General features: G+C 38.4%; 2 protein-coding genes across 2 annotated transcripts in view; one reads left to right on the forward strand and one right to left on the reverse strand.

Annotated features, from left to right (window-relative positions):
• CYP367A1 (cytochrome P450 4V2-like) overlaps nt 1-2,510 on the reverse strand; it is a 46,117-nt gene extending 43,607 nt beyond the window's left edge. The window contains exon 1 of the mRNA NM_001279379.1: nt 2,040-2,510. Within this exon, the coding sequence (NP_001266308.1) occupies nt 2,040-2,067 (28 nt within the window). The 5' untranslated portion in view covers nt 2,068-2,510. The remainder of the gene's footprint in view (nt 1-2,039) is intronic.
• Nucleotides 273-16,921, forward strand: LOC101744559 (uncharacterized). Its single transcript, XM_038016360.2, has 11 exons — nt 273-461; nt 2,398-2,605; nt 2,867-3,053; nt 7,022-7,171; nt 8,641-8,800; nt 12,451-12,582; nt 13,586-13,717; nt 14,092-14,172; nt 14,784-14,930; nt 15,660-15,825; nt 16,629-16,921. The coding sequence occupies exons 1-11, from the start codon at nt 375-377 to the stop codon at nt 16,754-16,756; spliced, it is 1,578 nt and encodes a 525-aa protein (XP_037872288.1). The 5' UTR covers nt 273-374; the 3' UTR covers nt 16,757-16,921.
• Nucleotides 16,922-27,792: the final 10,871 nt, after the last annotated feature.

A 27,792-nucleotide genomic window follows, 5' to 3' on the forward strand; every position in this document is an offset into this window, starting at 1 on the left:
CCATTGTAACTATACTTGAGACCTTAGAGCTTATATCTCAAGGTGGGTGGCGCATTTACGTCGTGGATGTCTATGGGCTCCAGTAACCACTTAACCACCAGGTGGGCTGTGAGCATGTCCACCCATCTAAGCAATAAAAAAAAACATAGTGTACAATCAACAATACTTTGAGTTACTAAAAATAATCCGTGCGCAGTCCGCTTCGAATCCGCGATCCCCAACGAAGCGCGCCCGTTAGCACTAACCTCCTCAGCGGAAGTGCATTTTAAACACAACAATGCACTCTTTAATGCAATACATGGTTCGAGCTTGTACGATACGGACGAGTGCAACGCGTTTATTATAAATAATTCAGTATTCTCAACGTCAATAAAATGTCTTTCAACATTGACGACCCTCAATACCACATGGGACATCTATTTATGGACTGCATGAGAAGACGACCTGATTCAGTGTGCCAGGTATTGTATTGTGCGCATTTAACAACCTGTAAATTTCTGTTCGCTCATCACGCAAATTATAAAGGCAAAACATGTTTTTGAGTGCGTCAATGAAATGCGTTTTTTTTTAAATATATTTCATGCTTAAAAATAACTGTGGTTTTGGAAGGAAATCAAGATCCAAGCTGAAAACTATTTCTGAAACGATCCACTGATACAATTTTACGAAAATTTACGAACGACATGCATATCCATACTTAATATTTTAAATATGATGAATATTAAATGTTTGTTTGTCTTTTTTTCGCGTCGAAACAAAGCAAGGGATTGACGTGTTTTTTTTTAACACGCTTTTTCAAAACTGATCGTTTTAAGTTACCTTTCATCCCGAAAAAACATCTCATAACTACGGAATACTGTTTTAATATCTTTAGAAAAACAGCGTGACACTTTAGACAAATTACCTAATTGTCAATTTTTCTTGACCGCACGGACAAAGTCGCGGGTAACAGCTAAATATTTATTTATATGCCGTGGACGTTGTTACTATTTATTCGGGAATCGACAGTTTTCCCGGTAATTCACGCTAATTGTGTTAAAAATTGTTGAACTTATTTGCACGTGACTCATCGAGATAAGCGCAGGCTAATATTAACTTAGTCAATCGGTCGTTTACAAGCACACCAAAATACAAATACGACAAACAAAAATAAATGCTAATTTAATAAAAGACGTTTGCACGTATGAAATCACTGAAAATCGTATTTTAATAAATACTAGCGGTCGCCGGGTGATCGAATTTCGACTATAATTGTTAATTTAAATTATAAGTTTGAATATTATTATGGTTCTATTGTTAAAGACTTTACTTCTATAATCACAGACTAGCGACCCGCCCTCGCTTCGCTTCGGAAACATTAAAACACACATGAAACAAACAAAAAAAATTAAAAAAAAAAAAAGTAGCCTATGTTCATCAGGGACAATGTCGGCTTCTAATGGCAAAAGAATTTTTCAAATCGGTCCAGTAGTTTAGGAGCCTATTCGAAACAAACAAACAAACAAATCTTTCCTCTTTATAATATTAGTATAGATTATAATATTAGTATAGATTTCGCTAAAGTTACATACAATAAAGACAAATAATATTATAGAAAAACAATATTAATATATTCACAACTTGACCACAGACTTTAACAATAAACAAAATAGTATATAAGCGTGTGTGTGTGTGTGTCAAAGACATGTTTTCTTTATTAGTTTAAGGTATTATTTATGCATTATTTAAAAAAAAAATTAGCATTGTGCACTCCTTCTGTATATTCTCTATAAATATGGAAAATTTCATACTCCTCCGTCCGCGCAATTTTCGTAAAAAGGAATATGTACATAGTTTTTGCTTCACGTATTAATATAAAGATATTAAGTACCTATACATTTTCATTTTTGTTTGTTTTTCCTCCCTTTGAGTCCCCTTTTGCTTGGATTTATCCAATATTCTAATTCTTATTAGTCACAACACTGAAAATTCAGTGAAACAAACCCAATGACGCAGTTCCGCTGGACACATTCAAAGTTTAAGGTCATTTGGCCACTTACCTTGCTCATGACATGAACCCACATTCATTTCATTTAGTCTTTGTGTTAATACCGTTTCCTGCGCTTAATTTTATGCACTTGTATAAATAATAAAATTTAAATGTGTAGTTTTGGCGAAATTAGCTATTTTAGCTTTAAATTGACATAATAGTCTTTGGCTTAAATGATTGTATTCGATTTTAAACGGAGCATTAATTAAAATTAAAATTAGCTTTGTGTGAAAAAAGTTTCTAGTGTGTAAACTTAAAGGAAAGAACCTATAACTTTAAAGGGGCTCACGTGTCACAACACACGCTCTAAGTACTGGTTTAAGCAATAAGCAATAAAATTCGCATTGTCAAATTCTTTTTTTTTTTAGATAGACGCAGCAACAGGGGAGACAGAGACAAACGCGTCAGTACTACAGCGGTCTGTGCGGTTAGCCAAGTACATGCGGACGCTCGGTCTTAAGCCGGGGGATGTACTGGCACTGGCGGGAAGAAACCACTTGGATCTTTATATACCATATTATGCTGCCTTAATGAATGGATATCCTATAACCGGCGTCGATCCACTATTCAAATTACGTACGACTTTGAATTAAAGTTTAAGTAAATTTATGTAAACGCGTGTGTTCAGTACTTCACAGCAACACTACCGATTTCGATACGATTTTTCTGGAACATTCAAATGTAGTTATATTTAAAAGTGCATAACGCGATGTCGATGTTTGTCCCTAACTGACGTACATATAATTTAAATGCACATCTTATTACAAAAAAAAAAAACGGTTCTCTTTTAAAAATATGTGCATATCATCATTTAATCGAATCCTTATCTGCTCCTAGATGAAATCAAAAGCTTTTTTAAATTGACGCAACCAAAAATAGCGTTTTGTCAACAAAATCAACGGGAAAATTACTTGGAAGCTGCCCGCGAACTAGGGCTTGACACCAGAGTCATCACATTTGACGGAGACGAGCCGATGTCCAAGTTACTAGCTGACTTCGCTGATGACGATATTGCTGATTTTCAGTAAGTACTTTATGAAAATGCTTACTTATTTGATTAGGTCAACCGAGACCAGGACCTCCAAAAAGAGAACCCTTCATTATTCTTGATCGTCGTCTCACCTCTCCTTCCAGTCATTGGCCAAAGGTTATTTAATTGAGATAATGAAATAGCGATACATTTATGTCGACTGTCTCAGCGGTATATATTGTTCCTTTTTCCCCCTGCCTATTCGCTGATAGCCTAAGAAGCTATTCGAGCTACGCCCGAGCGGGTGGATGAGCTCACGGGCTCAAGCTGAGCGAATTTGCTAATACTAGCCCTAAAAAGACTAGTGGTTCACAGAAAGGAAGCGCGGCCCACTGAGAAGATCCGACGAAAAACAGTGGCCTAATTGTTCCTTTCATTCAAATCAAACAAGTATTCTACTACAACTGGTGGTAAGATCTCTTGGGAGTCCGCACGGGTAGGTACCACCACGCACGTAATGCGTTTCGGTTCGAAGGGTGGGGTAGCCGTTGCAACTATACTGAGACCTTAGAACTTATATCTCGAGGTGGGTAGCGCATTTACGTTGTAGATGTCTGTGGGTTCCAATAACCACTTAAAACCAGGTGAGCTGTGAGCTCGCCTATCCAACTAAGCAATAAAAAAATAAAAAAAATAAAAAAACTACTAGTGTTCATACACAGCTACCAATATGAAAAAATAACATCATAATAAATAAATAAAAATATTAGCGAAATTTATTTTATTATGCTTTATTATACGAGTTTTTGTGTGGATTAAAGGTGTATGTATAAACGATATAGCAATACAATTGAGTCTTCGACCTCCAACTCATTTCCTTTTTTTTCCTACCTAAGCTGATTGATGGTCTTGAGAGACCATATCAGCGTCACCGGGCGAGTAGGTGAGCTCGCGGAGCTCAAACCTGACATTGTTGCTAACACAAACCCTAGCAAGAGCCGTGCTTCGCAGAATCTACCAGCGGATCGGGAACGTGATCCACTGAGAAGATCCGGCGAGAAACTCAGTGGGCTGTGTCTGTGGGTTAATTTACTCGCCGAGCCCTTCGTCTCAAGCGACGGGTTCGACAAGAACGATGACCGGTGCTTGGGGTACCTAAAAGCACCGTTAATGAATCGGGAAGATCCGAAATGACGTGTTTTGGGCGACGTCGACTGTTTACCATTCGATCCGCAGGATCGCGAATGTAGTTACCGGCGGCCACGATGAGAGGGTTCTCGTGTCGTGCCGCTTTATCGAAATTCTTTGCAAAAATATTGTCGCAAATATCGCATTGATACCGACTGTAAATATTTACTGATGGACTCTAGGTCCAGGTCATCGTGGAGGTCGATGCTCCTGACGAACCACGGGGTTCCGACGGCTATCCTGCAAAAACGGGATAATCATGTCTGTAGTCTCCACTAAAAATATCACTTATTTATTAGTTATATTTTAAAGAATAACACCTTAGTCCTCTGTGACAACGATAGCTATAAAATAAGGTTCTCGAAACGACGGAAACATGGTAAGAAAAAATAAATGAGTAATTAATAGTAAAAATAGGATTAATTAATCAAAAAAAGGAAAATGTTTAAACATCAAACTGTGCATCGTTATTTTCTCGATTGTACTATGTCTACATTATTATTGCAAAATTGAAAACAGCATTCTACGGTTTGCAAAAATTCTTTGACTCGGCTACTATTTTATACATATTTTTGTTTCGTATTGGTTCGATGTTTTTTGTGCCCTGATGTAATACAGTTTTATTAATTACTCCGATTTACGGAGATGAAACAGGCGTTTTATTTTTTTATTTTCGCGAAAACTGAATGCCATTAAACTCACCGCCTAACCTTGAGGCAAAATAAATATGTACCTACTTTATCGAACTCCAGAATGTATTAAAATAGCCGTTTATTCAAGCCGAACAAAAGATTGTTTTGGTTGAGATAAAAAACACACATACTCATTCTACCTCATCGACATTTAGTCTATATTTACTTTGATAATATAGTTGCACCGGTATTTAAATGCAAATTACACAAAAGAAGTCGTCGTGACCTAAAGGACAAGACGTCCGGTGCATTCGTGTTGAACGATGTACCGGTGTTCGAATTTCAGGCGGGTACCAACTTTTCTAATGAAATACGTACTCAGCAAATGTTCACGATTGACTTCCACGGTGAAGGAATTGCATCGTGTAATAAAAATCAAACCCGCAAAATTATAATTTGCGTAATTACTGGTGGTAGGACCTCTTGTGAGTCCGCACGGGTAGATACGACCGCCCTGCTATTTCTGCCGTGAAGCAGTAATGCGTTTCGGTTTGAAAGTTGGAGCAGCCGTTGTAACTATACTTGAGACCTTAGAACTTATATCTCAAGGTGGATGGCGCTTTTACGTTGTAGATGTCTATGGGCTCCAGTAACCGCTTAACACCAGGTGAGCTGTGAGCTCGTCCGTCCATAAAAAAAACATTAATCCTAACTTAAACTGTGTTTTATATGCTTGAACGGAAGTCCATATGACAAGCACCTAAAAATCAAGAATGTAGCTAGCAAGCAAATACATCAGAATATTTAACAATGTTTATTACATGACAATAATTGTGTGAATAATGTTCTAAATAAAGAAGGTTTAGAAGCAATAATCCGGAAATACCTCTGCCAAAGAGATCTTATACCGCCTTAACTCTTTACTGCGACTCTGGAAAAATTATTTCGAAATATCTGTTTGATGGCAGAACGCTTGAAAAATTACAAATTATTTGACTAAATATTTGTAGACGTTCTCATAGTTTTCTGGCTAACAAGTGACGAACTTTAGACTATGCTTAAGGATAAAGGCAAGCATGAAATCATATTGGTTACGAACTTCCAAAATTGGGAACTTTTCAAAGTTCCATGAAGAAAAACATGACGTGCTTTCAGCTATCAAAAGAAAGACATGAATTGCGAGCATAAAAAAAACAAAATTTAAAATGAACAGCAATGTCAATCAAGAAGAAAAGTCAAGCAATTACCGCCAAAAAGAAATGGAATACGAGTAAACCTATTTTTTTTTTAAAATCTAAAATGCTAGAATCCTAGTATCCAAGAAAAGAAGCAAAAAAGACAATTTCTATGATTGTCTAGTGAGTTCAAATGAAGGGTGGGACTTGAACTGGATCAGTAATATACAGGCAACTATCCAATTATAAAATTTATGATTGTAGGCAATTTGTAATCTGAAAATTTAACGATATTATCGTGTTTGCACACAGTTACAAAGTCCCTAATAGGAATGCGTGTTTAAATCGTGAAACAAGCACTGGACCTACCAATCTAAATATAATATTTAAATATGATAACATAATGCATTGTGATAGATTAATTGCAACGATTTAAATACAAATTATTTAAAATTAAATACTATAACGAGTTACAATAAAGCATTGAATTTTACAAAACGTTAGGGCGACTGTGTAGCATGATGATAACTTATTTTATAAAAAAATAAAGGTTTAATCATGAAGGTTTTGGTTGTATAAGGCATCGATTTAAAAAAAAAACCCTCTAAAGATGCATAGACAAAAGATAGATTTGTGGGATGATCATTGGTTTAAAAATCGTAATAGAGCAAAGGATTACTGATGACAACATCTGCGCCGTTTATAAAACTACCACATATTTTTTAAATAATTTTGAAGAAAGACGGTACGGTAGCATTTGATGGTGGTGAAAGTGGCTTATAGACGTTCGCAATGCTAGGGATAAAACCAACCGCCACTGCCTATCGATATTAATGAGGACCCATCCTCGAAGCTCCGTGCCTATTCAACTTTTCCGAGTCTAGAAAGGCCGACGATCGTGTCTTCATTGATAACACAAGCATCGCGTTAATTAATTAATTATGTCAAAAATGAGCACAGCAAAACGCCTAATCTCTATGAATTAAGTAACCTAAGTAAGTAAGCAGTTCCGGTGATTTTGTTACAGGCCGGCCACTTTCGATTTAGACAAGGTTTACGTCTGGCTGATTAGCACTGGTGGCACATCAGGAGTTCTGAAAGTAGCTGCCATCAAACACAAAGTTTGGATTAGAAAAGCGAATTGTTTAACTTTGTGTCTGTTTGAATTAAAGGATAAGTAAGTAAAGTATGTGAGTAATAAAAAAATATGATAAGGCAACAAGTATAGACACTCGATTCTCTGTTTTATGGATACCAGAGAGTACATATACATACTTTTTTATTGCTTTTGTAGGCAGACGAGCATACGGCCACCGGATGGTGAATGGTTACCGTCACCCATGGACTTCAGCAATGCCAGGGGCAGAGCCAAGCCGCTGCCTGCCGTTAAGTACTCTCCGCAAGCCTCGTTTGAAAAAGGATATGTCATAGTGCTCGGGAAGCACCGTGGAGAGGAGCTCATTCCAAAGCCGAATGGTACGTGGCAAAAAAGATCTCCGGAAATGCACTTAGATATATATGTTTAACTATATACATGTATAGATAATAATCCACACCACTGAGTCCGGTCTTCGGCTCTCCTCATCCTCCTCTTGTCGGCCACCGTTCGGAGGTCATCGCACCACCTAGCCGGGGGCGTCCCACGCTACGTTTTCCGTTCCGTTTTCCGGTGTGGATTGGGAGAGGCTTAAGTCCAGCAGTGGACGACTGTGGGCTGATGGATGATGATGATAATAGATAATAAACACCCAGTCAAAGAACAAGCATACGTGTTCATCAAGCGAATGTTTTCCCGATGTGGGAATCGAACCCACGGCCCTCGGCACAACAGCCTGCCGCTAACTATTGCACCATCAAATCATTGTACGAGTATTGTACAGAATTATCAACACTATTTTAATTACGTAATATTATAATAATTCAATTTTGTGACTTTCAATAGACGTTTAGCTTCAAACGCATTATAATGTGATACCTAGACAAAAGACGCCCCCTCCGGTAACCGTACTCGTCGAACTCGACAAAGAGTTCGACGTGCAACCTAACCCATGCATCAACCCGCTGAGTTTCTCGCCGGATCTTCTCAGCGGGTCGCGATTCCGATCCGGTAGTAGATTCATTCGCGAAGCAGCTGCTCTCGAGTTGTTAGGTCTCCTTCTGAGGCGCTCGGTCAGCTGTTAGCAAATCCCACCCCCTCTTTTCTGAGCCTTTGCTCGCCCACCTGTCCAGGTAAAACTAGAAAACCTCTGGGCCTCTAGTAATCCTTCAATCCTAAAAGACGCCTACTGTTCAATTTAGACCTCACCCATTTACTCAGAGCGACTAGTTGCAGTATAATAGTAAGCGACCTGCCTCATACGAGTATTCGGCAAACACTGCCAAAATTGTTCGATATAGAACATGGCCAAATAATGCGTATTTTTACGACGTTTTACTCACTCACCATACATTTGTCCGTTCGGTTTTATTTTCGTAATTAATTCAAACTAACTTCGCGATGTGTTAACCAGACGAAAATTGATAAAAATGCGGAGAAAGAATTATATTTTTTTTAACTCGCCATCTTGTTAGTGACTATTTTTCGACTATCATTCTTATTTGACTGTCATATTATATTATATTTTTCGTTTTTTTTGTTTTTCGTAGAGATGATACGAGTCAAGTAATAGCTCTGAATCTGTCCCCAGTACAATGGGTGTCGGGACTTTTTAACGCAATGGGCATACCGCTTCTCAACCAAACAAAGGTACAGACGTCAGCGCTACTTACAATGGAACATGTCGTTGAGATCATAAACAAGTACAAGGTATGGTATCTCACTTGCTTCCAATTAAAACTTACTTTTACTATTAAATATGGCGTTTATTATTTACTAAGTTACAAATACTTCACGGACGACCGGTAAGTTCAGGTACAGGAGGGCTCTCCTATAGCACGGTATTTTACAACACATTTCCACTCAAACACGAATAGAAAATTTCCCCAAATCCCTCTTAAAGCATGATACTTTTACAACACGGTAACGAGATTTTTATTTAAAAATAGTTAGTTCGAAAATTATATTATGTATTATGAACACACAATACTTAGTCTGGCCATAAATACTGTTACAATTAAAAATAAACAAAATATTACATTTGAATTTGGAATCTGTCATTTTTATATGATTGCTCATTGAGTTTTCTCATTTTGGCGCCAATACATTGTACTATATTTTGCGATATTAAAATGGAGTGGGGTGATAAAGAGAACCGAATCGTTGTGATTGCATTACACAAAGTAGGTATAGAGCCAAATGCAATTTTTAAAACTCTCATACGCTTGGTATTTGTAAAATGTTTGTGTACCGGGCTATTATTAGGTGCAATGACACCTCCTCTGTTTGTGACAGAAAAAGATCTGGCCGTCCACGTAATGTTCGTACGAAAAAGGTGGTCAAAGCAGTAAGAGAAAGAATTCGAAGAAATCCTGTCCGAAAGCAAAATATTTTATCTCGGGAGATGAAGATAGCACCTAGAACGATATCGCGTATTTTAAAAGATGACTTAGGACTTGCAGCCTATAAGAGACGTACTGGTCATTTCTTAACTGATAATTTAAAAGAGAATAGGGTGGTAAAATCGAAACAACTACTGAAGCATTACGCAAAGGGAGGTCATAGAATTTTTTTGTTTACGGATAAGAATTTTTTTACAATTGAGCAACATTTTAACAAACAAAATGACCGTATTTATGCTCAAAGCTCTAAGGAAGCCTCCCAATTAGTCGACAGAGTGAAACGTGGGAACTATCCGACTTCAGTGACGGTTTGGTGGGGTTAGCTTTGAAGGAGTGACTGGGCCATACTTTTGTGAAAAAGGTATCAAAATATGGGCACAAGTGTATCAAGATACCATTCTTGAGAGGGTAGTGAAGCCCCTTAACAACTACAACATGTTCAATAATCAAAAATGGTCCTTCCAGCAAGACTCGGCGCCAGGTCATAAAGCTCGGTCTACGCAGTCTTGGTTGGAAACGAACGTTTCGGACTTCATCAGAGCTGAAGACTGGCCGTCGTCTAGTCTCGATCTTAATCCGCTGGATTATGATTTATGGTCAGTTTTACAGAGTACGGCTTGCTCTAAACGCCATGATAATTTGGAGTCCCTAAAACAATCCGTACGATTGGCAGTGAAAATTTTTCCCATGGAAAGAGTGCGTGCTTCTATTGATAGCTGGCCTCAACGTTTAAAGGACTGTATTGCAGCCAATGGAGACCACTTCGAATAAGCATTTTATACTTTAAATTGTTTTATATTTATGTATTAAACTAACACATTGTAAAAGTAATAAATGTTATTTGCAATAGATTTTTTTTTATTTTATTATAACAGTATTTATGCCCAGACTAAGTATGATAGGTAAAAAAATATATATAATATACAAACATAGTTGAGATGTTTAATTCAGAAAATTACTTTCCTTTTTGTACTGTCTTAAACATATAACACGGTTTCACACAACACCGGAGTGTGTAGGAACGTATCCTTACCCTACATGATTATCGTATTGATATTGTTTGTGTTCGATGAATTTAATGAAAAAATGGGTACCTTTTTTTTAATTGCTTAGATGGATGGACGAGCTCACAGCCCACCTGGTGTTAAGTGGTTACTGGAGCCCATAGACATCTCCAATGTAAATGCGCCACCCACCTTGAGATATAAGTTCTAGGGTCTCAAGTTTAGTTACAAAGGCTGCCCCACCCTTCAAACCGAAACGCATTACTGCTTCACGGCAGAAATAGGCGGGGTGGTGGTACCTACCCGTGCGGACTCACAAGAGGTCCTACCACCAGTACCCTTTATACTTGTGCGAAAGAATATAAACTTGGAAATGATAATAAAAAAATGCCACTGAGTTGATTTCACCGGTTCTTTTGAAAACTGTGGGTATTTTTTTAAACCGGTTTTCGAGATACTATCCAACAATTTATTTAATGATTTGAAATCTGCGTAACAGATAAGACATCCGGTTCGTTCATATTTGGTGACGCATCTCTGTACATAAATCTAGATTTACACACTGGATCCTTGAGACAGTTACGACCATTAATGTTTGATGTCTATGCAAGTCTAAATTTTTATTATTATTTATATCTTATCACCTGATGTTAAGTGGTTATCGTTTCAAACCGAAACGCGTTACTGCTTCACGGCAAAAATAGGCAGGGCGGTGGTACCTACCCGTGCGGACTCACAAGACGTCCGACCACTAATAGTTACGCAAATTATAATTTTTTGCGGGTTTGATTTTTATTACACGATGTTAATCCTTCACCGTGGAAGTCAATCGTGAACATTTGTTAATTAACATTGGAAATTGACATAATTGACATTTGAAAAATTGGTTCCTGCCGGCGGGATTCGAACACCGATCCATCGCTACATACGAATGTACCAGACGTCTTATCCTTTAGGCCACGACGACTAGAACACATCACTAGAACTTTCAAAAAAAATATCTAAAATCTGGTCCTAAGCTGACGAAATATTTGGCAACACTGTAATTTAGGTAGCGGTTTATATTTTTACTGTATAAATGCGTGCATGAGAGCTCTTGTTATAACACCAGTTCATGTCACAACGCAAATATCGCTCTCTGAAGTATAGACTGCAACTGTACTCTACAATGGCTGTATACAAATGCAATGCCCTTATAATTGTAGTTGCAGGCATAGAGTTTGCCCTACCACCTCTAAATATTTTTGAAATCAAGCTTTGGACAAGGCAGTCCCAAACCCACCTAAATGGCCTGCACCTTGGAAAACATTATACCTACATTAAATTTTACATGTTTGGTATGTAAGCATTATTTTAGTTATATAAGGAATCGCCGGTGCAGTAATTTTATATTTATTCCCTTGAATCTTCACGGTGAATTAAAGTACTCGTATTTACGTTTCAAAACTCCATCGCAACACAAGTCATTAATTATGTAGCTATGATATATTATATCATAGCCAAATGAACATCGTGGCATTTTTGCAGTACAAAAAGAATTTAAAGCTTTTGCAAATTTTAATATTGCATTTTTATTGGTTTTAGAAGGAGTAAAGTTAGGAAAGCTGACCCCACCACCATGTGGGATAAATAGCTGGGAAGAGAGAGAGAGAGAGAGAGAGAAGCGAATGAATAATATGTTTATATTAAATTAATGAATTAATAAATCCGACTCATGGGAGTGGATTGACATCACCACAACCACTGTTCAGGCTAGAGCAAGCAAACGTGTAACTGCCCATAGCAATTAATGTACATAAAAAGACTAATTTAATATTTTTATATTTTATTTTTGTTTTATTGAATTTTTTCATAAAATGAAATAAAACAAAACATGGTATTGCTTAAGTTAAGCATCGGTTCAAATGACGTCTGGTCGAAACGGTGTCTACTAGTTAATACCCGATTTTTGCAGCCAAAAACCACAATGATGAACCCGTCGCTAGCTTCTAATTTGTTGGCCTATGAAAACTGTGACTTCAAATGCTTCAAAAGCCTAGTTTTAGGAGGCGGGAAATTACATAAGGATGTTATTTTGGCCCTAAAGGTAAGTAAACGTATTGAGTTTTTTTAAATCAAACATTGATTGCTAAGTATTACGGTATAACCTATATTTTGAATATGTCTATAATTTAATAATACATTTAAAATTATTATTTATTACACGAGAGAAACCAAGGTCCAAAACTAGGTTACAAAACGCATTCACGCGATCTTCTATCCTTAGAACTGTCCTTAGAAAATAGCCTACAATGTCATGAGGATCATAAACTGGTGGCCTGATGTCACCACCACGTCAAAATTGTAATGACTGGTATTATTTTCACATCAAGATAAGGAACCAAGTTGAGAACAATGAATGACCAATAATAGCTTTCTCAGCATAGATTCCACCACTAAATATCTCTTTAATGAGCAACGTTGGTAGACCTATATTAGAGGTAGGATTGTTTTCTTACGACTGCGGGGTTTTGGGTAATTTCTAGATCTAGAATACCCGTTTCTAGAAAATATTTCAAAACGACATCATTTGTTAATAGAATCATTATTTTTTTGGGTAACTCTTCCGCCTATAATTTGCTATGCTCAGCGGATTTTTGATGTCCATGGGCAAGTAAAGATTACAATCAGAGTCTCCGCAAGCAAGTCTACCTACCATCAATGGCAATATAAAAGCCATACTAGACAGTAATAAAAGTTCTAGTAACCCAAAATGACATGTAAAAAACTCCTAAAATATTTATTGTCGTCAATTTCATTGCCTGTACAGCTTCAATACGTCGGTCGTCCCATAGATACAACACACTGAGTTTCTCACCGGGTCTTCTACGTGAGCCGCGATTCCGATCCGGTGGTAGATTCAGCGAGGCACTGCTCTTGCCAGGGCCAGTGATAAAAAAACTTTTTCAGGATGAACCCGTGAGCTCACCTACCACTCCGTGAATAGCTGGAACCCCTTAGACTATCAACGAACGTCAAAAATCCTCCTAAGAACCTTCCATCAATGGAAATACGAATGCGAAACTACTAATATTTTCATTTTTAAACAGAGTAGATTACGACATGACGCGTTACTGATCGAAGCGTACGGGCAGACAGAGAACATAGGACCGGTATTCGCAACGAACCATAAAACACCGATCAGTAGTTGCGGCAAAAGAGCGGACTCTGTTGAAGTTAAGGTGTGTATTGCTGCGTTTATTATTATAAACGAGGAAATCCGGCAAAAGCTTAAACTGCGCTTACGACATTTACAAAGAGAAACTTACACATAGTTATGTTCCAAACAACAATATTCGGATCGTCTGATTGATGAGCAATTTCATTTACTCAATGGAAGAGCTTGTCGTTTTCCCAATGCAAACAACCCGAAATAAACACGACGGAGTTAGTCTGGGAGGTAGTCTCCTCTAGGACCTCTTGTGAGTCCGCACGGATAGATACCACCACCCTGCCTATTTCTGCCGTGAAACAGTAATGCGTTTCGGTTTGAAGGGTGGAGCAGCCGTTGTAACTATACTGAGACCTTAGAACAAATATATTTTGTTTTTTTCAGTTAGTTGATCCTGAGAGCGGTCTAGAAATAACTGAACCGCATGTCCCGGGAGAATTGTGGACTAAAGGAGATTGTTTTACAGTAAGTCCAATCAATGTATGGTAACTTTAGAGCCAACTACAATCAGAACGGTATGTTGGAACACCTTTGGCTTGGTGACTAGTGAACCTGTGCTATAGCCTCCAGCCACGTCTCTTAACTAGAGTCGATACGTTTGCTATGCCAATTCCGGATCTTCATATTTTTGTCTCGTAACTATTTGTAGTATTGATAATGCAAGAGAACTCTTTTGAATTAAACACTTCTTTATGCCCTTATCCCAAATGATGTAGGGACGGCACAGAAAATTCTCCTTTTCTCCATTTTCACTGATCATATGATTCCAAAGCTCCGTGGAAATACTTTTGTTGTCCTAAGTGGCCAGAAGTTCGAGCAATATCACCCGCTCGGTAGAAGATTTTCCCTTTCATCGTATATACAGACACTTTCAAAGCACCTTTTACATTTGTACCTATTCCATTATGACTGCGCGCTTACTAGAGGGCGCTAGGCTTAATGATGACGCACGGGCGTACTACGTAGCATCAGGTATCAGGATATAAATCAGATACAAAGGCGTGTCTAGCTGCCTTTGTACCTGATTTAGAATTTATTGTCCGTGAGCATTGACCGTGATTTTGTGGCTCTTATAGGAGTACTACCTGAATCCAGAAGAAACTGCTAAGGCCTTCACAGCGGATGGCTGGTTTAAAACCGGGGATATTTTGTACAGAGACGAAGAGGACTTTTTCTATTTCGTCGAAAGAATGAGCATGCTCATCAAATATAGGAGCTACCATGTAATGTATAATTAACGATTAAGTAATTAATCCCTTAACAGACTGTATTCAAGTACCTAATTTATAAGGAGAACCTTAGGAATTTAAAAAAAAACACTTTTTTTATCGCGTACAAATTTCCGACTTTCCTTTAAGCAAGACCGAATAAATTGTAAAGCTTACCAAAAATTATGAGAGCAAATCGTAAAATTGTTTTAAATAACACATAATTTAGTTTTGTTTTTTAGTTAGTTACGACTTAAGTGTAATGATTTTCGAAGCGCGTTAAATACTATATCGAGATTAGCAACCCTATCAATGAGTAGTCCTATAAATGAGATATACAAAAAGAAAACATTGGTTTTCAAAATTGGCAGATTAAAGTTACGGAGAACGCGCGTTTTACGTAAAATTACTGGTGGTAGGACCTCTTGTGAGCCCGCGCGGGTAGGTACCACCGCCCTGCCTATTTCTGCCGTGAAGCAGTAATGCGTTTCGGTTTGAAGGGTGGGGCAGCCGCTGTAACTATACTGAGATCTTAGAACTTATATCTCAAGGTGGGTGGCGCATTTACGTTGTACACTAGGACTGTAACACTAGGTGGGCTGTGAGGTCGTCCACCCATCTAAGCAATAAATAAATAAAAATGCACGCCACTCGTATTTTTCTACGAATAACTTTTGCAATTATTATTTTTTTCGTCTTTGGTACAGGCGGTGTTCGACCAATCTAAATTTCGAAACATTATAGGTTATACCTGTCGAAATCGAAGGCGTGATCAGAACACACGAAGGAGTCTTGGATGTTAGTGTTACCAGTATACCTAGTGAAGAAGACGGCGAGCATCCCGTAGCGTGTGTGGTGAGACGGAAGGATGCCACCGTCACAGCAGAGGAGATAAAAGATCTTGTTGCCGGTGAATAATTTTAAAGCACTTTTTGTTTAATTTTCCAATTCTTAGATTATAATTTCAAAAGTAAAACGCCCGGAGTAATTGTATGCAGCAGTGATACGACGATGTTGCTAGTAATAAAATACTGAAAACGGGCCAAAATGTCTTTCTTGTCTGTTTGATGTGTTGTCGTATTAATTAGATATCAGGGGTAGTAAGAGATTTATTTGGAGCAAACTATTTATGGGCTTGGTTACGGAAACCTATTTCGCATAAAAATATCCTCATTTTAAGATTTTGTGCTGTAAAATCTTAGAAGCTAGGTACATAGCAAATAAAGTAACTCATAAATATCTATTAAGTTTTCACGACCGAATCTCCTAATCGGATTTTGAAGAGATACGAAAATAGTTTGTACCCTATGAGTAAAAAAAAAGTTTGTAACCTGTGTGCTTAGTACGAGTTTTTTAACGTTCTCGATAGCGTAAAAGTTAACTAGAATTTGTATGCAGTTGGAATAGCGCCCCTAGCGGCAAACGTAGGCAAACGTTCCAAATCCATACAAATTTGAGTTAAGTTAAACGCTATCGAGAACGTTAAAAAACTCGCACTAAGCACACTGACCTCTTCGCGATTCAGTCGCGAAGACTCTCGGTGGGCGACACGGAACCCACGCAGAGTGCCCCCGAAACGTTCCCCCAGCGATTTAGGTAACATTTTACGAGCGCTCGGAACAGCCGACCTGTTCTGCCATTTGACCCAGATACAGTCCCTTGCTCCCCTCTCAACGAATCGACCTTACAATCAACTTTGTCATACGTTTACAGATAAATTGTCGGATTCAAAAAGATTAAGAGGCGGAGTTATATTCATGGACGAATTACCGATGACATCCGTGGGAAAGGTGGCCCGCGCGAAATTACGACAATTGGCGCAAAACCTACCACGGGAATGAACTAAAACACTTTGATATATTTAAAATAAAACAACATCCTGAGTTATATTATAAATTATATACATTGGTTCCATAAGTCGTTATTATTGATATAATCTTTATTATCTTTCTTATTACTAATACATTATTTAATAAAAAGTCAACATGTTATTATAGCTCTTTGAATTTTAATTGTTTTATTTATTTATTTGTAACCGAAAATGGAAATGTACATACAATGAAATAAATATATTTGATTACACTACTTTACAAGGTTTTTTACCCAGAGATGAAACTGATATGTATCGGTAGAGTCCTTACTTTAAAACTGAAGCTGGAAAAAAATTAGGACGTCCAATTTTGTAAATCTAGGGTCGGCAGACTAAAGCACATAAGTCAAAATTTTCAGTTTATTTTTTATTACATCATCGGTTTACATTTTGCTCAACACACAATCTGACAAAAGCACATAAATCAAACTCAAGTATTTCATGGCGTATTCAAGCGGCGTTCTGTATCAACCTTAAGAAATCCTAATATAATCAAACGAACTAAAAAACATAACTGGACTTATGTTCTAAGGAACACCATAAGTACAAAGTTATTAACGTAAGAAGTCTGACTTATGTTATAAAGAACATCAAAATGTAACATTTCTTTAGAGAAAGTGGTTACTTAAAAATATTTATAACGTAAACAATACTTCGGTAAGTGGTTTTAATTTACTAATGTTGTCGATTGTGCACAGTTTGTTGGTTAGTTGTGTTAGTTAGTTGTGTGTGAGTGCTTAAATATTTTAATTATTTAAGATGAATATTCAAAGATGCAAGAAATTAGTTGAAATGGCGTTATCCACTCATCTGGAAAGCAATGAAGGTATATTTTCACATATCTTCAAAATTATGATTTGCAAATTACGTAATTATATCAATATTATATCATTATAAATAGATGATTGTCTTGTCCTTTTTTAGAAAATGTAAATCAACAGTCGATTTTGAACACAGAGAACCTAGTGGCAGACGATCCTATACCGTCGACATCATCAGGTCAAGTCAGTAGTTTAACATACCATCCTGTACTTGACTTCTCTAGTGATGATTCCGTACGAGATCCATGTTATGAATTACCGAGACTTTCAACCACATCAAGTTCAAGTACTTGTGATGAAAATTCAATTAATCTTAATGTGTCTCCAAAAAAGAGTATACGTACTATAAAAAGAGAAAAAAAATTAAAACGTAACTTAGGACAGGCATACAAAACATTAAAAGGAAAATGTATATCAGATCGCACTATGAAAGAGCTACCTGTTTGCAGAATGAAATGTAAAGAACGTATACCACTAACTGATAGGCATGCCATATTTACAGAATATTGGCAAATGGGGTCATATGCAAAAAGATCTGCGTACATGGCGTCTTTAATGGAAATTAAAGATAAATCTATGCAAAGAATACGAGCTATTGAACCTGAAAAGCAAAAGCTTAGAATGAAGACATATAAATACTTTTTTACTGTGCATGGTAAACGTGAACCTGTCTGCCGAGGATGTTTAATGAAAACGTTAGATGAAAGTGACAATTTTATAAAGACAGTTGCTATGAAAAGGAGATCATCCATAGGGGGTACTCAAACTGATGACATGCGAGGGAAAACAATTCCTAAGCATAAGATATCAAACGAAAAACGCCTAGAAATTAAGACACATATCATGTCATTTCCATCATACGAAAGTCACTATACGAGAAAGTCTACATCAAAGAAGTATTTGCCATCTCACTTAACAATGCAAAAGATGTTTGAGTTATTTTGTCAAGATCGGAATAATCCACCTTCAATCAAAATCTATAGTCAGGAATTTCACAAATTAGGACTTTTATTTAAAAAACCGCGTGTCGATACTTGTTACACTTGTGACAAGTTTAAGATGCAGATACAGCTGTGTCAAGAGGAATCTGTTAAAATAGATCTCATACTTCAACATGATAACCACAAAACGCTAGCTGATCAAGCCTATGACATGAAACGAGCTGACACGCTAATGTGCAAGAATGATGACACGTTACAGGTGTACACATTTGATTTACAGCAGTGTTTGCCAACACCAGCTCTAAGTTCTTCTGTAGCCTTTTATAAACGGCAATTATGGACGTTCAATTTAACTGTCCACGACAACAAAACTGGTAAAGCTGTTTGCTATGTGTGGCACGAGGCGGTAGCAGCTCGGGGAGCTAACCAAATCGCTTCTTGTATTTACAAGCACTTAGAAACATCCGTATCTGATAATACGAAACATATAATTTTTTACTCGGATACATGCGGTGGGCAAAATAGGAATTCCCATGTCAGTTGCATGTTTACTTGGGTATTGCAAAAACATCGAGCTATCAAAACAATTGACCACAAATTTATGATACCTGGCCATAGCCATTTAGAAGTAGATACCGATCATGGCATCATAGAAAAAAAAAAGAAGAAAACGGAATTACAGGTATTTCATCCACATGATTGGATACAGTTGATCCGGTCTAGCAGCAAAAAGTTTAAGGTTGTTGAAATGAAAAATACAGACTTTTATGACTTTTCATCCCTCCTCAAAAGTGCTTTAGTTTTAAGAAATAAAGATACCGATGGGCGGCAGTTTAAATGGCTGGAAAAAAGATGGCTACGCTATGAGCAAGAATTTGGCATTCTCACTTATAAAGACACCCTGAATATAGATTCGCCTTTTTCTACCTTTAACTATAAAAGAAGAGGGTCCAGTGTTCCTGATCATATTCCTATAATATCTATACAGCCATTACCCATATCCATCGAGAAAAAAAATGATTTAATTTCGCTGCTCCCTTTAATACCGGATATTTTCCATGAATTTTACGTAAGTCTTCCCACGTTGGAAACTTTACGAAATACTGATCCAGATATTTTAGAACTCGATGAAGAAGTAGAATTTTAATTAAACATTGAGTTGTTATTTATATTTATGACTTATATTATTATAATATAATATATCTTAATTGTTGATCTTTTTCACTTAACTCATACTATTATTGTGTTCCTTATAACTTAAGTCATCTAAAGATTAAATAATCACATTTACTTTAAAATATTTAATTTTAATAATAAGTTAGTGTTATAGACTTATATAATTCAAATAAACATTATTAAGTTTGTTAATGTATAAGATTCTAAATAGTTTTTTTTAATTCCTGTAAAGTAGAGTTTTTTGACTTATGTGCTTTAGTCTGCGGACCCTAGAAATATTTATTACATTTATTTTTTATCATTTTTATACATTTGTAAGCTTGAGGGTAGACATTATCTTGTTGAACACCAAGTAAAACGATGTCACTTTTTGATTCCTGATTTAATCAACAATATGTTATCGTAACAATTCACTTTAACACTTGTCCAACTTTAACCAGTACGTACAACAGTCACTGAATCACACAACGTAACAAGAACATAGTAAGTGCACCAGGCAAGCGCAGTCCAACGAATGTTCATTTCAAGGCACGTTCCGCCTTTTTATACTAGCCGGCGCAGCTGGCTTATGAGTCACTTCTGTTGCAGCTGTTGTTGGAACGACACGGCCGGCGCGCCTGGGTTGTGTGAGTCACTCCTATTGCACGTGCTATATAACATAAATATCGTTAACGCCGTCACGGCCATACTGACGTGCGCTCGTCCTCGCGCGCATTCTTATGGTATGTCTGTGAACAACAAACGTGTTCGTTCATCCTGACATTAACGGATGCAACTTAAAACGTGGTCTATGATATTAACAATCTAGTACGGTTCGGTTCGCATAATTCTTCAGAAAATCCTATACTGGCTATAAATAACCTTCAGACTGCTTACATACCTGGGCCAGTTCATTTAAAACTCTTCAGGTATGTAAGTATGTCCCTTTTAACTTAGACCGGAATTGTTATCCCTTCAGTTTTTCGAACTGGACCGGATAATGCTAGACCGAATCGCAATCCCTGTAGCTAATTGTTGTGGCTAATCTGGATGAAAATCCCTATAGCCAAGCCATTGGACCGGACAGACCCTTCAATGACTTCACACTTTCTTTTTTTTTTCCTCTTTTTTTTTGCTAGTCCGGATTAACATCTCTCTAGCCACATACAATTCTCTTTTTTTTTTTCTTTTTTTTTTTTTTAATCTGCTTGTACGGTAGCGTTTGTTAAAACATTTCTTAAACCAGAACATTTATACGGAATTTCTTCAGAAATAGTGCGAGACCGACCATCGTTTTCTACATTTCCAACACCTGCACCTGAGGTGCCTGAGCTTACAGACATTGTATCACTACCCACAGACTATGTTTGCTGTATCGCTATTTGCGGACAAAAATGTCGCTTCTATTGTCAGTGATAGAGTCGGCATCATTAAGATCAGTTTCATGAACAAGATTAATTAACCCATCTGTGTACGCCGTCACGTCATCGTCACTATAATTTTCAGAAATTTCTAGTAGGCCTGACGGGCCTCGAGGTATTTCACGTAAGTTTTCATGGGGAAATTTGTACACTCTATTAGAACTATTTACATGTCTCAATTTATACCTATCGTTTTCCAAAACTGCAGTAATGTTGAAGGGACCTTTACATTTTCGGTCAACTTACGAAAACAAAATCCCCAGCGGAAAAGAGTTTGACTTTAGCTTTGCCTCGACTAAACCAAGCTTCTGTTTGTGCCCTTTTTTTTTATGTTTTCGCCGGTCTTCGACCGTGTTAAATCAAGATCTAATCTAGAGGGATTATCACTCTGTTGAAACTTTAAGATATTTCAAGTGAACTACCCTGAACGGCAAACGTCTATTCTATTGGAGTAAACTCTGTTACTCGACAACGTGCACTATTAAGGGCGAGTTGAATATCCCCTAAGTGCTCTTGCCATCATGATTGGTCTAAGTTACTTTCAGATCAAAGAGTGACTTGTTTATGAAGCCGCTTACCATTGAATAAATTACTATGACTTTGTTTTATAAGACTACATTCTGACCCTGAATGGAACATAAAGGGGAAGCCAAAACCACTTATCTGTAACACACTGAAGCTCTGGAACACACGTTGACGTCTCTGGTTGGACCTGCCACAGCACCTGGAGCAGTGTCGTTTTTCTTCTTGTAGCGCATGGAACACCCAGAAGCTACATGGCTCGCATCACCGCACACGTAACAGCCGACTTGCAGGCGAGAGCCGGGCGCCCACGGATGAGGAGGTTGTTCAGGTTTTGCAGGCTGTATTTTTGTGAGGCAAGTAGTAGCTCGAGCCTTAAGCGAATGTGTGAGAGTCAAAATTAAATCGACACCATCCAATACTTCAACTACTTTAAACGGCCCTTTAAACTTCGTATCTAATTTCGTTTGATTATGCTCTTCGTATTAATGTGTGGACGAGCTCACAGCCCACCTTGTGTTAAGTGGTTACTGGAACCCATAGACATCCACAGCGCAAACGCACCACACACCTTGAGATAGAAGTTCTAAGGTCTCAGTATAGTTACAACCGCTGCCCCACCCTTCAAACCGAAATACACCACTGCTTCACGGCAGAAATAGGCAGGGTGATGGTATCCGTGCGGTCGATGGCACTATACGGAGCACCCGTCTGGTGCCACGTCCTTACCCACGAGAACGTCGCCGCGCTGCGACGCCAGCAGCGCGCGATCGCAGTTATTCAATGATACCTCACAGTCTCCTACGAGGCAGCGCGCCCTAGCGCAAGTGCAGCCGGAGCGCGGGGGCTCCAATATCGGCAGTCCGTGCTGGAGGCGTGGTCTCGTCGTTTGGCGGACCCGTCAGCCGGCCTCCGTACCGTCGAGGCGATCTGCCCGGTTCTCGCGGACTGGGTGGGCCGCGACCGCGGAAGTCTTACCTCCGGCTACCTGTGCAGACTCACAAGACATTTTACCACCATGCAAACTTCTTACCGCAACAAATCTTACCAGCCACCACGCAAACTACAATTTTACGGGTTCCACCTATCTTACACGATGTTACTCCCACACTGAGGAAGCCAACCGCGAACACTTGTCAAGCACGCACAAGCACGCACTTCACCGGAAAAACCTGCATCCGCCAGCGGAACCCGAACACCGCCGCATCGAACGCACGGGACGTCTTATCTTACAGGTCACGACGACTTCAGATGTGTCAATTTTTCTTCCCCACGGAAACTTGCTTGCTTTCTTGTTTGCTTGCTTGCTGGAGCCCGAAGTCATCGAACGTGTAGTGTTATTGGTATTGAATCGAGTAGATTCTAAAATTTCAGCGACAATTCACAGTCTCATGTCCTGGTTTACTGTACTAGTGCCATATAACTCTAGCAGTAGTCATTGGCTTAAAAACGATTCGTGTCGGAACTACCCACTCGTCATGACAAATCCATTATTGCGATCGAAGTTTCACTTGAGATTTGCACTTGCCTTAATTTCTTGCAATAGCTTGTTACGTGTTGTATTTCCGTTAGTAAACGCCATGTGATGACGTCGACAGTCAAACTGGGCAACATGAGCCAGAACGTAAGATGTGACGATTTCTTCGTGGCTCAGATCTTCCATCGAGGTAACAGAGACGTTATTACACGACTTACGTATGCTGCATTCACGCTCTTGTGGCGTACCACTACTAGTATTCTGATCTGCATCATGTTTTTTTTTGCTGTACTTCGAACATGTTCAAACACGTCACGCCAATGAGAGTAGAGTCCTGATCTCACTTCTGATGTAAGCTTGAGGGTAGACATTATCTTGTTGAACACCAAGTAAAACGATGTCACTTTTTGATTCCTGATTTAATCAACAATATGTTATCGTAACAATTCACTTTAACACTTGTCCAACTTTAACCAGTACGTACAACAGTCACTGAATCACACAACGTAACAAGAACATAGTAAGTGCACCAGGCAAGCGCAGTCCAACGAATGTTCATTTCAAGGCACGTTCCGCCTTTTTATACTAGCCGGCGCAGCTGGCTTATGAGTCACTTCTGTTGCAGCTGTTGTTTACGAGTGGAACGACACGGCCGGCGCGCCTGGGTTGTGTGAGTCACTCCTATTGCACGTGCTATATAACATAAATATCGTTAACGCCGTCACATTTATCTCAAAAACAAATAAAAAATGGGTAGTGTTACTTCTTCTTTTATACTGATTCATATCAGTTTCCCTTATTATAGACCAACAGTAATTCGCTAACATACTTTTATCCCAAAATCCTTGGTGTCCTTCTTCGAAAAACTTCAAATCCTGGTGAAAACGTTCGCCATGCTCATCACTCACCCTTCCCAGGTTCTCAGGAAAAAAGTCCAGATGAGAATGTAAAAAATGAATTTTTAACGACATATTCACTCCCACTCTTTAGTAATTTCTCAGTAAATTGGAAATAATTTCTGCTTAATTGTTACCTATTCAGATTTATTGTTTCTTGAGAAATTTTTCACTAATGCTTTAAATGAATACCAAGCATCTTTTTCGACATTGGATAAGTTACCATCAAAATTTTCATTCTTTAATATTTTTCTTATTTGGGGACCCACAAAGATTCCTTCTTTGAGTTTTGCATCAGATAAACTAGGTAAAATGGTTTTTAAATACTTTAAAGCTTGTCCATCTTTGTCAAGTGCTTTGACAAAGTTTTTCATTAATCCCAGTTTGATGTAACAGCTGTTAGCTGGGTAATGATGGATTAGGAACTTTTTCAGAATGTAGCACAGATTTTGTGACTGATGCAACATCAGGATATTGTATGTGCTTTCGGTTTTTTGTTAAAACCTGTAGTTTCAGTGAGGCAGAAGTAGCAGTCAGTAGTATGATTTGTTGGTTCTCTCCATATCATTGGGATGCCGAATCGTAAATGTTTTCTTTTTCCTGCAGCCCAGTTCAATAATATACTTCTGCAATTTTCGCACACTACAGCAGGAACCCATTTTTTATCAAGGTTTGTTATCGATTTGAAAGTAATGGAACTAGGCTCGTTTACGTGATTCAGTGATTGGTCTCTTCTTTTTTGACAAAATAATTTGACCACAAACATAGCAAAAGTTATATGGGTTTAATTTACACTGCCTTGACGATATTTTAAAACAAATAAAAATGTTTGAATAACACTTAAACGCAATAAAAACAAACTATAAACTCAGACGCGGCTAGCAAGGTAGCTTACTTAGGTGAATTCTGATGAATGTGGTTATATCAAAAACTTGATGTGATTAAATTATGAGACATATATTTTTGTAGTAAGGGGGTAAGTACAAAACATACCCAATATGAATTATCTTTGGGTAAAAGAAAAACTTTTTTTTTGTAAAGCAGTGTTATCATACAACGTCAGATAGAGAGGTCCGTATGGAATGTTCATGCATACAGTATTATGGCTGGATGTAAGCTGTGGTTTTTTCATTCAAAAAAATTGTACAAAATAAATAAAAAACAAATAACGAAACGAATTTATACGAAGCTATTTCAAGTCACCGTGTGAAATTATGATAAAATAATGTGCTTCGATCTCTCGCTGATTTGATTCAGTTTCCAATTAAATAAATCTTAAATTTTATAGTTTGGTCATAAAATGATGAGTCGTAGAAATCTGATAAAAGTAACTCTTCATTTTACTTTTTGGGGACTATATAATTTATTTATTTATTTGGGAAACCAACAGTACAAAACAAATATATAATATCCAAAATAATATTCCAAAAAATATTTCAATATATTCCATAATACGAAGCATAACTAAGGCCGTCAGCGCAAAAGTGGCCTAAGCTTATCATAGTTATTATGAAGCTATGAGCATTATAAAAATTAATAATTATTATGCTAAAAATAACATGATTTTGGAAAAAGTATTCCCCAACTATCGGCAAATACGTCAGCATCCTGGATTTCGGACAGAAATTTGTTTAACAGCGCAATTGCCCTGGCCGTTGGACAGTTCCTAGCTCTACGTGTCCTCAGCCCCGCCAGCGCCGCAAATAAGTGGTGGTGGCGGCGCACTCCCGCCCGCGGATACTGTTGCGGGACGAATAGTGTCATTTGCCGTAGTGCCAAGGGATTATTGACTCTATTCTGTAATAAAGAACAGTAATGTACGAGTAGATGCAACTTTCGCCTGTGGTTTAGGGTATCCAGTCCAACCATACCTGACACAAAAAGCGACGGAAACAAAAACGGATAACCATATAACCTCTTATACAGGTACCGAGCAAACTTACGCTGAACTCTCTCTATGAGCATATTGTATTTTCATTTCCGAGGATCCCAAACAATGCAATTATATTCCAGCTTGCTACGTACAAAGGCATAATACAGGACAATAGAGACAGTGACATTCTGAAACTGTGAACCTGCGCGCATTATTAATCCTAAGGCTTTATTGGCGCTCTTGCATGTACGAATGATTGCTAATCTCGATATAGTATTTAACGCGCTTCGAAAATCATTGCACGTAATTAAACACGTCATCTCGGATCCTCCCGATCCATTAACGGTGCTTTTAGGTTCCCTAAACACCGGTCATCGTTCTCGTCTAACCCGTCGCTTGCGACGAAGGGCACGCTGAGTAAATTAACCCACAGACACAGCCCACTGAGCTTCTCGCCAGATCTTCTCAGTGGGTCGCGCTTCCGATCCGGTGGTAGATTCTGCGAAGCACGGCTCTTGCTTTTTTTTTTTTGTCAGGAGGAAATCGCCGGACTTCGCCCTTCACTGGGGATGGAGGGCGGGGCATGTCGGAGTCGAACCGACTAAAACCTCCTGTCTCTCAACAACCAACGTCCAAACCTCGCATGAGACAAAACTCATGAAAAGGCAAGGGGGGGAAAGTGAAGCGTTTAGTGCGGAGCACATCTCTCCCATCACCCTCTCCCTCGGGACGCCGGACTGGCGGTCGTCGGCGCCACGACCACCAGCCCTCTCGGTCGGCAGGCTATCCGAAGCCCGCCTAGATGGCGCCGGTTAGAATGGTCTATCCTACGGAATACCCCGCTGGGTCAGAACCAGCGTGGGTTGAGGATAGCCGGCCTTCCATCACCCGGATGCTCATGCATAAAACGCGTGCAGAGCAGCTTGCACGTCGTCTTCTTAGGCCCCCTTCGCCGGTCCCCAGGCTCGACGAGCGAACTAACCCATAGACACAGCTCACTGAGTTTCTCGCCGGATCTTCTCAGTGGGTCGCGTTTCCGATCCGGTGGTAGATTCTGCGAAGCACGGCTCTTGCTAGGGTCATTGTTAGCAACACTCCGGTTTGAGCCCCGTGAGCTCACCTACTAGTTAAGGTGACGCTGAAATAGCCTCTCATGGTAAAAAAAAACGATTGTAGATTCCGCAGATCCGTTGATTTTTAATTGAATAATCCACATAACGCGGATTGCGAGCGTTGCAAAATCAGTGAATAAAAAATTTTGAACGTCTTCTGTTACGGTCTCATTCATGATGAGCTTTATAAACCCGCAATAGCTTTAAAGGGTGACGACAGTACAAATAATATAATTATAAAACCACAAGGTGGGTGGTGGTATTCTTGTTGTCTTTTAATTCTTGTTATCATTCACACAAAGTGGTCTCTAAGGGTATAATACATGTATCTAGTGTAACAAATATGAATGGTAAAAGTCTTCGATCATCGTTGTTGATCGAAGGTAAAAGTAGTTGATTTTTTTTTATTGTGGACATTGAGCTGTTGTAGAAGGTATGTGTAGTTTTTCTTGAACCATATGTTTTTAACGAGCTAATGACTGAAAAAAACTACAACATTACCATAAATAGAACTTTTATTTTGAGCCATTTCTTTGTATCAATTAATTGATTAGAGCAAGAGATTTGTTCTCTGGTCATATCTTTAGTACAATTGACAAAAATACAAACAATACAACGATGGTGTTAAATATTACTTTATATACTCAGTTCCAATATGGACGTATGAATTGCAACTGTGGGGAAGTGCATGCGACTCCAGTTTAAATATCATGCAAAGAATGCAGAATGGCATCTTAAGAATAGCAAACGTACCATGGTTTGTGACAAACCCTGAGATCCATAAAGCCA

The sequence above is a fragment of the Bombyx mori genome, chromosome 16, assembly GCF_030269925.1.
Source record: "Bombyx mori chromosome 16, ASM3026992v2".
NCBI classification, from domain to species: Eukaryota; Metazoa; Arthropoda; class Insecta; order Lepidoptera; family Bombycidae; genus Bombyx; species Bombyx mori.